At 33.8% G+C, this 13,260-nt stretch overlaps 1 protein-coding gene across 6 annotated transcripts; it reads left to right on the top strand.

Annotated features, from left to right (window-relative positions):
• The first annotated feature begins 552 nt into the window (after positions 1 to 552).
• Positions 553 to 8,462, top strand: LOC104210610 (uncharacterized). Of its 6 annotated transcripts, XM_070174737.1 has the most exons (12): positions 573 to 594; positions 1,803 to 4,390; positions 4,489 to 4,576; positions 4,659 to 5,210; positions 5,387 to 5,592; positions 5,683 to 5,967; positions 6,452 to 6,739; positions 6,819 to 7,063; positions 7,507 to 7,716; positions 7,820 to 7,912; positions 7,991 to 8,089; positions 8,166 to 8,462. In XM_070174737.1, exon 2 carries the CDS (start codon positions 1,806 to 1,808, stop codon positions 3,012 to 3,014), a length of 1,209 nt encoding a protein of 402 aa, XP_070030838.1. In that variant the 5' UTR covers positions 573 to 594; positions 1,803 to 1,805; the 3' UTR covers positions 3,015 to 4,390; positions 4,489 to 4,576; positions 4,659 to 5,210; positions 5,387 to 5,592; positions 5,683 to 5,967; positions 6,452 to 6,739; positions 6,819 to 7,063; positions 7,507 to 7,716; positions 7,820 to 7,912; positions 7,991 to 8,089; positions 8,166 to 8,462. The 6 variants fall into 4 exon arrangements, with proteins under 6 accessions (XP_070030839.1, XP_009757858.2, XP_070030837.1 ...); XM_070174738.1 differs by having other exon boundaries at positions 553 to 4,390; positions 5,387 to 5,583; XM_070174736.1 differs by having other exon boundaries at positions 553 to 4,390.
• Positions 8,463 to 13,260: the final 4,798 nt, after the last annotated feature.

The raw sequence follows: 13,260 nt of genomic DNA, 5'->3' as shown, positions 1-13,260 counted from the left end.
TATCAATTTATTAATTATTATAACTTATGATTATATGCTTATCATAAAATAAATTATATTTATCATTAAAATTATCTTATCTAAGCACAGCTGTATTTAAAATAAAATGACAAATAGAATATTTTGTATTTGAATCGATCTGGAATCTAAAATTTTTAAGAAATTACGTTATTATAAGTGTAAACAGTTCTAAGGTTATTTAAGTCATTTTAACAGAAAAAGAGCTTATCAGCACTTTTTTATTAAATATTGCAGCAACTTATTATCAATTTCAGCACTTAAAACTGTTTTTCAGCACCTAATGCTTGTCAGCTAATCCAAATGGGTTCTATATCTTATTCATAGATGACTCTTACTACCTAGAGTTTGACTGCATTCTTGGATTCGATCTTATTTTATCTTGCCCTTATTCCACTACAAGAAAAAGGGTTATTAGGGACCAAGATTTAGGGACGAGATTATTTTTGGTCCATAAATCACGATTTATTTTTCCTAAACGAAGGGATTTAATCTGGTCTGAAAAAAAAGACATATAACGGTCTCTAATAATCACATTCAGCGGGAGATAGAGGCGGGAATCAAAAATGAGTGAAAGTACTTCCTCAAAACCCTTGAACTTCCTGAACTCCTAAAACACTTGTTGCTCGATATCAAGCATTGTCTGGCTAAAAAAAATTCCTCTCAATCACTCAACATTATTCAGCTACATCAAGACTGAGTTTCTTCAATTTTTCTTATTCTGCTTCATTTTTTTTTTTCATCTGTTTCTTTATTTCTCTCTCTTTTTTACCTATGTTTCTTTGATTGAGTTTTTCTTTATGTGGAACATTAATTTTTGTTATGTGGGAGGTAAAAGTGAGAGTATTGGATTCGATTTTGGGGCTTGGACAACAAGAACAGAGGTTTTGTCATTAGGTTTCTTTTCTTTTTTTCTTTGAAATATTAATTTTTGTTGTGTGTTAAGACTGGAGTATTTGTGGATTTATTGAGGGGTTTTATCTATTAGGGTTACATCAAAACAAGAGTTTTGAAAACTTGCTTGAAGGGCTAAGAAATTGTCGTGGGTATATTGTGGGATTTTGTTATGTGGTGAAGAATTGGTTGAACTTTTTACATATTATGTGTTCTAATTTAGTTCCTTCACTCTAGAATTTTAGCACATGTAATCCATTATATGCAAAAGTTAAAAATAAAATCAGTAAGAGCATAATCAGTATGTTTGTACATGTAAATTGCATAAACCATCTTTAATGTAATCCATTATATGCAAAAGTTAAAAATAAAATCTGATTTATTCAAATTAAACATTAAGGTTCTGTTTAAACTCATTTATGTTATGCTTGTATTAGAATTTTGTATCATTCAGTTTTTAAACTATTGTTGTTAGGAATATAATATAGCGAGAAAGAGTTATGTGCTCCTATCATGGGGTTGATAATAGCGACAAAGCTGAAAAGTTTTCTGCATTACTAAATCTCCCTCCATTATCTTTGTTTATGTTGTTTTGTCAACTCCGTCAAAATATCACAATAGTACATATACCTGTGCCATGGTTAGTCATAATAATTATGATGAAATATGTATTAACTGAATAGGAATAATTTATGTAAGACACATCATGTATTTATTGTGTGAGTATATTATCTGTTTTGACTTTCAATTTATAGTTTATCTCATCTTGTGATATCTTAGGAAGTATTGATCACTAAAAGAGTTTGCAAGTTAATAAAAGGTTGTGTGCATCTATGTAATTTTGTTATTCTAAATAATTTTTTTCATCTAATATTTTTATACTCTTTAAGGTTATGACACCAAGTAAGCAATGGATGCAGCTTGTTGATAATCGGCTCGATGAAGCCTATTTAATTGGGGTGCAGAAGTTTTTAGATTATGCTCTTAGAACAACAGGAGAATCGTATGAAATACGATGTCCCTATGTCAAATGTTGTAACACAACATTAGGAACACGCGAGACAGTCGAGTCACATTTGAAAGTATATGGAATAATAAAAAATTATACTTTTTGGTATCACCATGGAGAAGTTTTAGGTGAGCCACTGTCGGAACTTGAAGATGAAGATGATAATGAAGTAGAAGAATACGAGAGTGAGGATGAAATAGAAGAAATTTTGAGAGATCTATATCCTAATCATGATAGAAGCACTGCAGATATTGGTTGTGATGATTTACTTCAAGAGGAACCGAATGTTGAAGCCAAAAGATTTTACAGTCTATTGAGGGATTTTGAGAAGCCACTATACCAAAACTCAAAAATTTCAAAGCTTTTCACTTTGATTAAATTGCTTCACATAAAAAGTATGGGTTGCTGGAGCAATGAGTCATTTACAATGCTATTAAAAATGTTAAAGGATGAGTTGTTGCCCGATGAAGCGGATTTGCCAAATTCATATTATGAGGCAAAGAAGGTAATTCGGAATCTTGGGCTTTCCTACTATAAGATTGATGCTTGTATAAATGATTGCATGTTATACTGGAAGGAGGATAATTTACTTGATTCTTGTAAAATTTGTGGTGCATCCAGATGGAAAATAAATAAACATAGCGGGGAAGCCAAGAATAAAAAAGGCAAAAAGATAGTAGCTAAGAGTTTGTGCTATTTTCCATTAAAGCCTAGACTTCAAAGGTTGTTTATGTCTACAAAGACATCTTCTCTAATGACATGGCATCATGATAAAAGAGTTGATGATGGAATAATGAGGCACCCAGCTGATTCAATGGCTTGGAAATCATTTGATGAACTTCATCTCTCATTTGCGGCCGAGCCTCGTAATGTTCGACTTGGACTTGCTAGTGATGAATTTCAGCCATTTCGCAATTCAAAAACCTTATATAGCATTTGGCCGGTGGTACTTATTCCTTATAATTTACCACCTTGGTTGTGTATGAAACAAGAAAATTTTATTATGTCAATGCTTATTCCTGGTCCAGATTGTCCAGGAGATGCAATTGACATATATCTTCAACCTTTGATAGAGGAACTAAATGAGTTATGAGAAATTAGTGTTGAGACCTTTGATGCATCTACTGGACAGAATTTTAAGTTGCATGCTTCTTTGCTATTCACCATTAATGACTTTCCAGCATATGGAAATTTATCTGGATGGAGTACAAAAGGAAAATTGGCATGCCCAATTTTGCAATAAAGATACTTTCTCAATTAGATGACCAATAGTAAGAAATAATATTTTATGGGTCACCGACGATATCTTCCTCTTAATCACAGATGGAGGAATGATAAGGAGTCATTTGATGGCACAAAAGAGCGACGGCTCCCACCAAAAATACGTTCTGGTATTGAAATACTTAATCAAGTGCGGGATCTTGAAGGGCTACATCTAACGAAGGTTCCAAAGAAAAAGATCAAAATATCACATGAGAATCGAAAGGATAACTGGAATAAGAGAAGTATTTTTTTGAACTTCCCTACTGGAAATCTTTGTTGTTGCGGCATAATTTGGACATTATGCATATTGAGAAAAATATATGTGATAATATTTTGGGGATGATCGTGAATGCCAAAGGAAAGACCAAGGACACCATTAATGCTCGGCTAGATTTGCAAGAAATGAACATTAGGCCGGAACTGCACCCCATCAAAAAGGGAGAAAAGTACGAAGTTCCAACTGCAAGTTATACATTATCTCCCCAAGAAAAGCACAAATTATGCCTCTTTTTAAAAAATTTAAAGGTTCCAGATGGATTTTCATCTAATATTTTTCAATGTGAACTTGAAATAACACAAGATTTCTGGCTTAAAGAGTCATGATTGCCATGTTCTTTTGTAACATTTACTCCCTCTTGCACTACGTGGTATGTTGTCCAAAGATGTATGTGAACCACTTATTGAGTTGTCTTTATTTTTCAATATGCTTGGAGCTAAGGTGTTAATGATGGATGACTTGGAACGAATTGAAGCACAAATTCCTATAACTCTTTGCAAGTTAGAAAAAGTCTTCCCTCCTTCATTTTTTGATGTCATGGTACACTTGCCTATTCATTTGGCTAATGAAGCTATGCTTGCTGGACCTATTCAATATCGGTGGATGTATCCTATAGAGCGATGGTTATATTTTTTAAAATCTCTTATTGGTAATAGGGCTTGTCCAGAAGGCTCTATCGCAGAGGGGTACCTTGCAAATGAATGTATGACCTTGTGTTCAAGGTATCTGCATAGAATTGATACAAATTTTAATCGGCCTGAACGAAATTATGATGGTGGCTTAAAAAAATCTGATGGAGGGTTATCTCTATTTTGTAATTCTGGAAAATCTTTGGGAGCTAAAAAACAGTGTGAACTTGAAGCAAATGAATTGGAGCAGGCACATATATACATACTAAAGAATTGTGATGAAGTTCTACCATTTCTAGAGTATGAATTTTTTCTTTCATATCATTTCATTCTCCTTGTTTCCTTTAGGATTACTTTCAATTTTTATATGACATTTGTGCTTCATCTTAAATTTGTAGAGAGTTTGCACAAATTCATGTAGATGCTACTCAAAATTTGTCTGATGGAGAGTGGAACAGACAATTTATTGAATGGTTTAAAGTTAGGGTGAGTAATATGTACACATCAAATGTGGCAACTTAATATTGTATTACTCATTCTAAAATAATCAACTTTATCTTGTTGATAGGTTGCAAAATTGCATAAAGCAGAAAATAGTCAGCTTATGGAAGATCTGCTCTCGCTTTCACGTGGTCCTACACCATATGTGACACATTTTAATGGCTACGTTGTTAATGGATATAGATTTCATGGAGAAGATTATGATAAACAGTTAAGGACTCAAAATTGTGGTGTAATTGTTGTTGGAGAGACTGAAAAACACAGTGAAAATATTGATTACTATGGAGTTTTAACTAATATTCTTGAATTACAATTCATGGGTAGAAGAGTGGCTTTATTTTGATGTAATTAGTTTGATGTGTATGATAACACGAAAGGAGTTAAGAAAGATGAATATGGTTGTGTAAGTGTTAATTGGGGACGATTTTTGAAAATAAATGAGTCTTTTGTATTAGCGGACCAAGCATCTCAAGTGTTTTATGCTAATGATAATTCCAATAAAGGCTGGCGTGTAGTGAGAAAGATGCAACCTCGTGATTCCTATGAGATTGTGCAACAAACGGATGATGATATTGTAGATTTAGAAAATCACAAAAATAAACGAAAAAGAACGAATGAGGTATGCTATTTCTATATGCATTAGCATATCATTGTTATATATTATTTTTATTTATTTATTAAGAACCATTGTTATATATTCTGATTACATGATTTTTTCATTGATAGTACATTGTCTTTATAATGTCTTAATTTTTCTTGTGATTTTTTTGTATGTTTAATATGAAACCATTAAAGACTGGAAAGGAGGTGGGATCCACTATGAAGTCTACTAACAAATATACATTCGTTGCACCTGGTGCTATTGGGAAGGACCGAGGGCGAGGGCTTAGATCTATGGTTGTCTGATTCTACCAAACATGCTGCTTAAGAAATACAAACTGACATTTCATTTTATACATCTACTGATGAAGTTATGAAATACATTCAAACAGGTGAAACAAGTATGGTTTCTCAAATTTTTTGTGCTGTTAATATGTCCAAACTGAATTCTAATGTCAAAGTTTTTACTAATATGATTTTTTTGTTACTAGGTGCTATAGCAAAGGAACAGGGGTGAGGGCTTAGATCTATGTGTTCTTCGGGGATGTTAGAAAATAAGTTGGGATCCTCCTTCCATCAGAGGATTCTTTATGCTAGTCAAAGTGTGCCAAGAATTTCTAACAATACAAGATCAGATTCTACATTGTCTGCTGCTCAAGAAATGCGAAGCACGATTAAAATCCCCTCGGTTCTTGAGAAAGATCATATGCAAACCGATGTTTCATTTTCTCCATCTACTGATAAAGTTATACAATCTCCCAAATCAGTCGAACCAAGTATGATTTCTCGAATTTACCGCAGAAACAGTTCTACTTAGATGAAAAATAGACATAGTACGAAGATGAAATCAGTTGTCTGAGCCTCTCATTTCCTTTATCAAATCTACTGAGCTAGGAACACAACACTCTACCTTCATCCTATCTCAGTTGGAGTTGATAAAGGAAATGAGAGGCTCAGACAACTGATTTCCTCTTCGTACTAAGTCTAACACGTACAAGATATTATGAATTGAGAACCTAAATAGACAAAAGAGAGGCATAATTACATAATTAGAGTACAAATACATTCTTAGTTTCTCTCTTGAAATATCTTAATCAATATATAACAATGACCTAATCTGATTACAATGACCACTTTTAAGGATATCAGATTCAATTGTTGTATCAATCTGCTAAAGTTTTCTTCTTCACATCTATGGAGTTGCTAATTTATATAACTAAATTTTAATGCAAAATTTTGTACTAATATGATTTCTTGCAGGTGCTATAGGGATGAGACGAGGACGAGGGCGAGAGCTTAAATCGTTGTCCTATTCAGAGGTTTCTGGAAATAAGGTGGGATCCTTTCATCATAATGCTCTTTACGCTAGTCAAGGCATGGCAAGAACTTCTAACAGCACAAAATCAAATTATACAATGTTTGCTGCTCAAGAAATGCGAACAACAAATGTAACTCCCTCTGTTCATGAGAAAAAGCATGTGCAAACTGATATTGCATTTTCTCCATCTACTGGTCAAGTGATGGAATCTACCCAAACAGTTGAACCAAGTATGTTCTTAAATCTATTCGATCATAAGTTGATTATTTGTGTAATATTTACAAATACTTTTACATTATGTAAATGTAGGTTCATGTACTAGTAAGGTAAAAAAAGTTCGAGGAAGTAACAAGTACAAAGAAGTTGCATCACTTGAAGTGGGGCAGAAGCTAAAAGTAACATTTTACAATAATCGAACAGTTGGAAAGAATAGCAATCTATTTGCGAGGCCCTTGGGAAAATTAGTTCGTGACCATAATATGTGTCCGTTGGGTGTATCATCGTGGGATGACATTAAGGAAGAAAAATTAAATCATATGTGGGCAGCTGTTGAGGTAATTGGATTGAGTGTTCTGTTTTTATTCTTAGGTTCCTCTTTTCTTACTAATCTGGAGATGTGGCTATGGCCTCTATTACTTATATATTTTTCTCTCATTTGATTATATATGCTAGGAGCTTTATTTCTTATATAGAATGAACTTATCTGTTAGAGAAGAGATTATAAGACTAAGTGGACAATTAACGCACTTACTCCTGCTTCTAATCTGTTAGACTTCTTAGGTTGGCAACTAGATGTTGGCAAGGAATTATCTCTGTAATGCTAGAACACTGATGTTCCCTAGTAATTATTCTTTTTCTTATTGACTGAATTACATGGATTTTTGTCTTTTTAGCAGATACTATGAGGGAATTCCAATTCTTGACATTGAATCATTGAATGACTACTAATTTATTTTCACATACTCTAAAGGTTTAAAACTTATTTATTTTATTGTAGGATAAATTTGAAAGTGATGACATGGATATTCATCGGGATCATATTTTGAGTTGGATGAAAGAATTATGGAATAAATGGAGAGGACAATTGCATGCAAAGTATGTGAAGGGTAAGCCAATACAAAAGGCTCTTAGAAATGTGCCAAAGGGAGTAGATAAAAAATAATGGGAATGGTTGATAAAGGAGCATTTTTCTTCAGAAAGTTTTCAGGTTTGACATATAATACTTAGTTATATATTTTCATTTCATACTATGATCAATTGTTTGAGATTTATTTATAACATTTCAATCTAATATTGTTACGCAAATATAGGCGAGAAGCCATAGGAACGCATCAAATAGAGCTAAGCTAAAGATGCTTCATCATATTGGTAGCAAGCCAATTAGAGAAATTATTTATCAAAAGGTGCTATCATAATATATCTCAATTCTTTTCTTTGAATATTGACATACACTATTTGACATGGTTTACTTTGATGTGAAGGGTGGAAAAGATGGCAACCCACCAGATTTGGCAACTATTTTCTTTGAGACTCGCAAGAAGAATAACACACTTGTTGATTTTGAAACAATTGAGAAACATGTGCGTTTGATTAATTGAACATCTACCTTACTTTCAGTTAGCACGTGTTCTGATAATCTCTTTATATACTTTTCAGGCTCAAATCCAAGAATTGGTGATGTCCGAACCGTCTCTTCCAAGCATAGAGATTGTAGAAAAGTGCTTTGGACCTCAAACTCGTAGCCATGTATTTGGTTTTGGAGGTGGAGTAAAAACAAAAGACTTGAAAGGTGGGAACTAGTCTAAATATCTAAATAGTGTTAAGAACTAGTCTATTGATTTTCAGGACAATTTTGGGATCTGTTTCTAAATATTTGTGGTGTGTATTGTGGGACATATACAATAACACGTGCTAATGAGAAGTGTAGCATAGATAATTTGGATCATGGTTTAATTTGGATCTCAGTAGTGTTTCACTTAGTACTCGATTTGAAGACAACTGAGCTACATACACTGATTTTTCTTCACTAAATAAAAAAGGAAGTACTAATCTCAGTAGTATTTCACTTAGGAATTTTGCTCATTACAGGCTGTCTGCAAATCCTAGTTACTTTTTTCTTCAAGTAATATGAGATACCCCTAGAAAATATAAGATTTCTTTATGAAGTTGTTTATATGTGTGGTATTTTGAAAATAATTTCATGAATAGAGCTGACATGCTTAAAGTTCTTATTTCGGAACCAAATCTATGAAAGAAGCATTTACACTTATTTTCGAATGTGCTTGTATCATGAACACTTGTGCTGCTGCTTCCATATCTGCCTTTTTAAAACTCTACACTTGTGTTGCTGCTTCAATAAACCTCTCTACACCAATTAATAAACTCTACTCTACTTGCCGCAAACTAAAAAGCTTTGTTTCTGCTTCGGCTTCCGTATGGGAAGGAATTACTCTAGTATATGAAAAGAGCAGGGGAAAGAAGTAGCTGAAACTAAGTGATTTAAGCATTGTTTACTAACCTATTCCCTTCTTTTTGTCTGATGATATAAACATATTGTTTTCCTATCACAAGATTCTTTTGTTTTGTATCTATTGTTTCTGGGTGTCCCTAACTAGACTCTTGTTGCATTGGGTCAACATAGATTATTTATTCTAGACTTGCTATTAGACTAGGGGTATAAGCTATAAGCATTCCAGTTCTACTTGGGACCTTAGTTTCGACTTGCTTTTGAGAATTCAAATTCCAGAACTTTGAATATTCAAGATTCTGTTTTCCAAAAGCTTCTGAAATACCCAATATTGCAGAAAATATTAAATTCATCAGTACCATGATTTTGATGAAAATTGTACTTGGTTCTTGAAATAATATTTCTCTAAATATTTGTGCCATGGCCATTGGTGTCTGTCTGTTCTTTTTTCTGCTTCTCTGTTTATTCTATAGGATGTGTGTGGATAGTTTTTTATTGGATTAGGGGAAGAAAAAGACAACAATGAAATGTATGGGTACTGAACTGGTTAGGCCAAGAGCATCTTTCAAATGGCTGACCAAGAAGAAAATGTGAAATACCATGTAAAGAAATAAGACACAAAAAGGCAAAAAGGCCCGTATTCACACAGGATTCGGAGAAGGGTTGCATCCCAAGGGGTATAATATAGACAACTGTTAGGACCGCAAAAATCAGGTATCATACGGAAGCTAGCAAAACAAACCTTGAGCGACGATAAATCATACAACAAAGAAGAAATATACCAAAAGACACACAAACATTTAACGTGGTTCGGTCAACTGACCTACGTCCACCGCGGAGATGAACAATCCACTATATAAAAAGAGAGTACAAAATATCGAGAGAACAACCTCACGAAGAGGCAAACACAAGTGACACACTAACACTTGTCCCGTAAAGTTCTCCCCCTAAACACTACTCTCAAGCCCCTATGGCTACATTGTGGATGCTACTGAATGAGAATGACGGATCTTCAATTTATAGAACTCCAAATCTTTTCCTACAAGAAAAAGGACTAGCCAAGTATAGGAGAATTATAATTTCCTTCTACAAAAAGGAAAACCCAATTAAGGTAATTATATTGCTCTTTCCTTCAACAAATAGAAAAATCAAATATGGTAAGAAAATTATGGCAAACACCTAACAATTCTCCCTCTTGGCCGGAATTTTCCGACAAAATAAACTTGATTCACCTTTTTCACATAGCCTTCAACAGGTCGCATCTCCAACTCTCCACCACAAAGTTTGTCTCAACGTGCGTAGCACACTGGTCAAATTTCTTAGACAAAAATTACGATTATCGTCAAATATGTTGCGGCTAAAACTGAACCCGCCAAGATGAACCTATCTTGAACCTCGCTCTGATACCACTTGTTAGAACCGTAAAAATCAAGTGTCATATGGAAGCTAGCAAAGCGAACCTTGAGCGACGATAAATCATACAACAAAGGAGAAATATACCAAAAGATACACAAACATTTAACGTGGTTCGGTCAACTGACCTACGTCCACCGCGGAGATGAGCAATCCACTATATAAAAAGAGAGTATAAAATATCGAGAGAACAACCTCACGAAGAGGCAAACACAAGTGACACACTAACACTTGTCCCGTAAAGTTCTCCCCTAAATACTACTCTCAAGCCCCTATGGCTACATTGTGGATGCTACTGAATGAGAAGGACGAATCTTCAATTTATAGAACTCCAAACTTTTTCCTACAAGAAAAAGGACTAACCAAGTATAAGAGAATTATAATTTCCTTCTACAAAAAGGAAAACTCAATTAAGGTAATTATATTGCCCTTTCCTTCAACAAATAGGAAAACCAAATATGGTAAGAAAATTATGGCAAACACTTAACAACAACCTATCCCAATACTAGCATTATAGCTAGTTTGGATGGTTGTTACCTATTGAATTGTATCATATTGTTACTTTAAATAAGATATTTGTTTTGATTGGTACTTAAATTTTATTGTATCATATTGTTAAATCCGTCGCTGCGTAACGACGAAAAGTATCACTTTATGTAATGATAGGTTTGGTGTGGTGGCATTGTTACCTTGCTCTTTTCTCTCATTTTGCCCTTTTTTATTAGTAAATAATCATATTTTATCCTTTACTCTACTTTTTTATATAATAATTCTACTTCGTATCCTATTTTTTCTTAGTAATGTTACAAGTTTATTCTTCATATTTTTTATGTGTGACATCATGAAACGACGGATAATGATGCAACCTATCCAAACATTGTATTCATCAAACAATATAATACAATACAATACATTATGAAACGACATGTAACAACTATCCAAACAAGCTATTAATGGATATTCTCACTATTCGAACCTATGACATATAAATCATACAAAGACAATTTTATAATAGCTCCAAAACTCCCCTACAAACAAGACACAAAAAGATAAACAATAAAAATAAAATCTTAATCCCAGGTTTTGTTGCACAGACTCTGTGGATACCATTTCCCCCCCTTTTTCATTGATGAGAATGGACCAACAAAAGGTAGGGGGGAAAAACGAAAATGTAGCTACCCATTTGCCACGCACCACAACTATCAAGCATTGAAAGGAATAATACATAAGTACTGTTATTAAACTGTATTTGTAAACTAATTCTGAAAAAAATAGAATAACATATAAATAAAAAATGTAAAGAAACAAAAGTTAATTCGAGCCCATGAATTCACAGTGTTTCTTTAAGGAATTTAATCCCCTCCTAGTACCCAAAGTTATGGATTATTTCCTCCCAGGATAGAACGAATTACACACTGGTGTAATGGTACTTCAAACCCCAGTGTTTCAGCGAACACAAAGTTCGGTAGCAAATCACACTTACTGTTGCTTAGTATGCAGAAGAAAGGAGGAGAACTCAGAAAATCATTTTGAAATTCTGAGAGAATAGACTTGTATTTATAGCCAAGGTTGGCCTGAAAACTGAAGAGGTGCAACTCTTCAGAATGGTTGTTTATGCAAAACGGCCATAGCATAAATGCCAAAACATAAATGGCTAATTTATGCAATAATAAACGGGGAATTGAAGAGGGAGGTTTAATTTTCAGTTACACAACTGAAATACTGAAAATGTTTCCGTTGGATTTTAATATTAATATTAATATTCTGTTATTAAAACAAATATTTTTAATAACATTTCTGTTAATATTTACTATTAACAAATAAATTTGGTCCAAAAAATAAATCAATCAATCAATCGATCATTTGACCAAATCCAAAGAGGGAGGTTTAATTTTCAGTTACACAACTGAAAAATTGAAAATGTTTCCGTTGGATTTTAATATTAATACTAATAATCTGTTATTAAAACAAATATTTTTAAGAACATTTCTGTTTGACCAAATCCGAAGCCGAAGCTGAGCGACGATGACGACGGCGCGAGGCTTGCCTTCTTCTCAACTCTTTAAGAGCTAGAAGAAGAGCAATTGCTTATATACCCATTAAAAACCTCGTCCTCTTCCAATATGGGACAATGTCCCTTTGTCAAGGGGGGTAAACTTAAAATTTCACTTAAAAATTTTATTTCCCTCCATTTCTCATTCACCCTCTTTTAAGCCATATTAATGCTTAAAAAACCCAACAATCCCCCACATGAATAGGGAATGGCTATATCACGGAAATATGCATGAAAAACTGTGTGATTCACAAGCAAGGATTAATTACATCTGGATAAGTAGGTTTCCCTTTGAACTTTCCATAATGAACTTATGTCGGATATACTCAGTCAATCGATAGATTTGATATCTTTGAACCGTCGAACTTTGGTGTATACCTAGACAACCATAAGTCACACAACCAACTCTTAACCGTCTTTGGTTCCCATCGTTGTGTTCATTTCAGCCATAAACACCGCCTGGTTTCATAAGTGCGTAGAGAACTGGCCTTACAAAGTTCTCCTTGAAGCGGCTAACACTTCACACTTACATAGGTGATTCCTAAATGTGTCATCCCGTAGATACACTATTTGATATACCCCGTATCAAATTTAGAAATTATTAAAAAGCCTTAATGCTTTATCCTTGGTACTGAACATTGTCTCATCACGAGAATGGACCAAAATTTTAGTTGACAATGTTGAACCGTCATTAATGACTCTGTTTGATCTCCTTGAACCTAGATCTTGGAATCTCCAGTCTTCTAGGTAGAGTTACCGCCACAATGACTTGTTCTCGGCCATAGTCTCATTCCTCTTGATGATTTCTCAACTACCTC

This window comes from Nicotiana sylvestris, chromosome 5, assembly GCF_000393655.2.
Source record: "Nicotiana sylvestris chromosome 5, ASM39365v2, whole genome shotgun sequence".
Classification (NCBI taxonomy): Eukaryota; Viridiplantae; Streptophyta; class Magnoliopsida; order Solanales; family Solanaceae; genus Nicotiana; species Nicotiana sylvestris.
The sequence above is the reverse complement of the archived record's forward strand: the minus strand, read 5'-3'. Positions and strand labels throughout refer to the sequence as shown.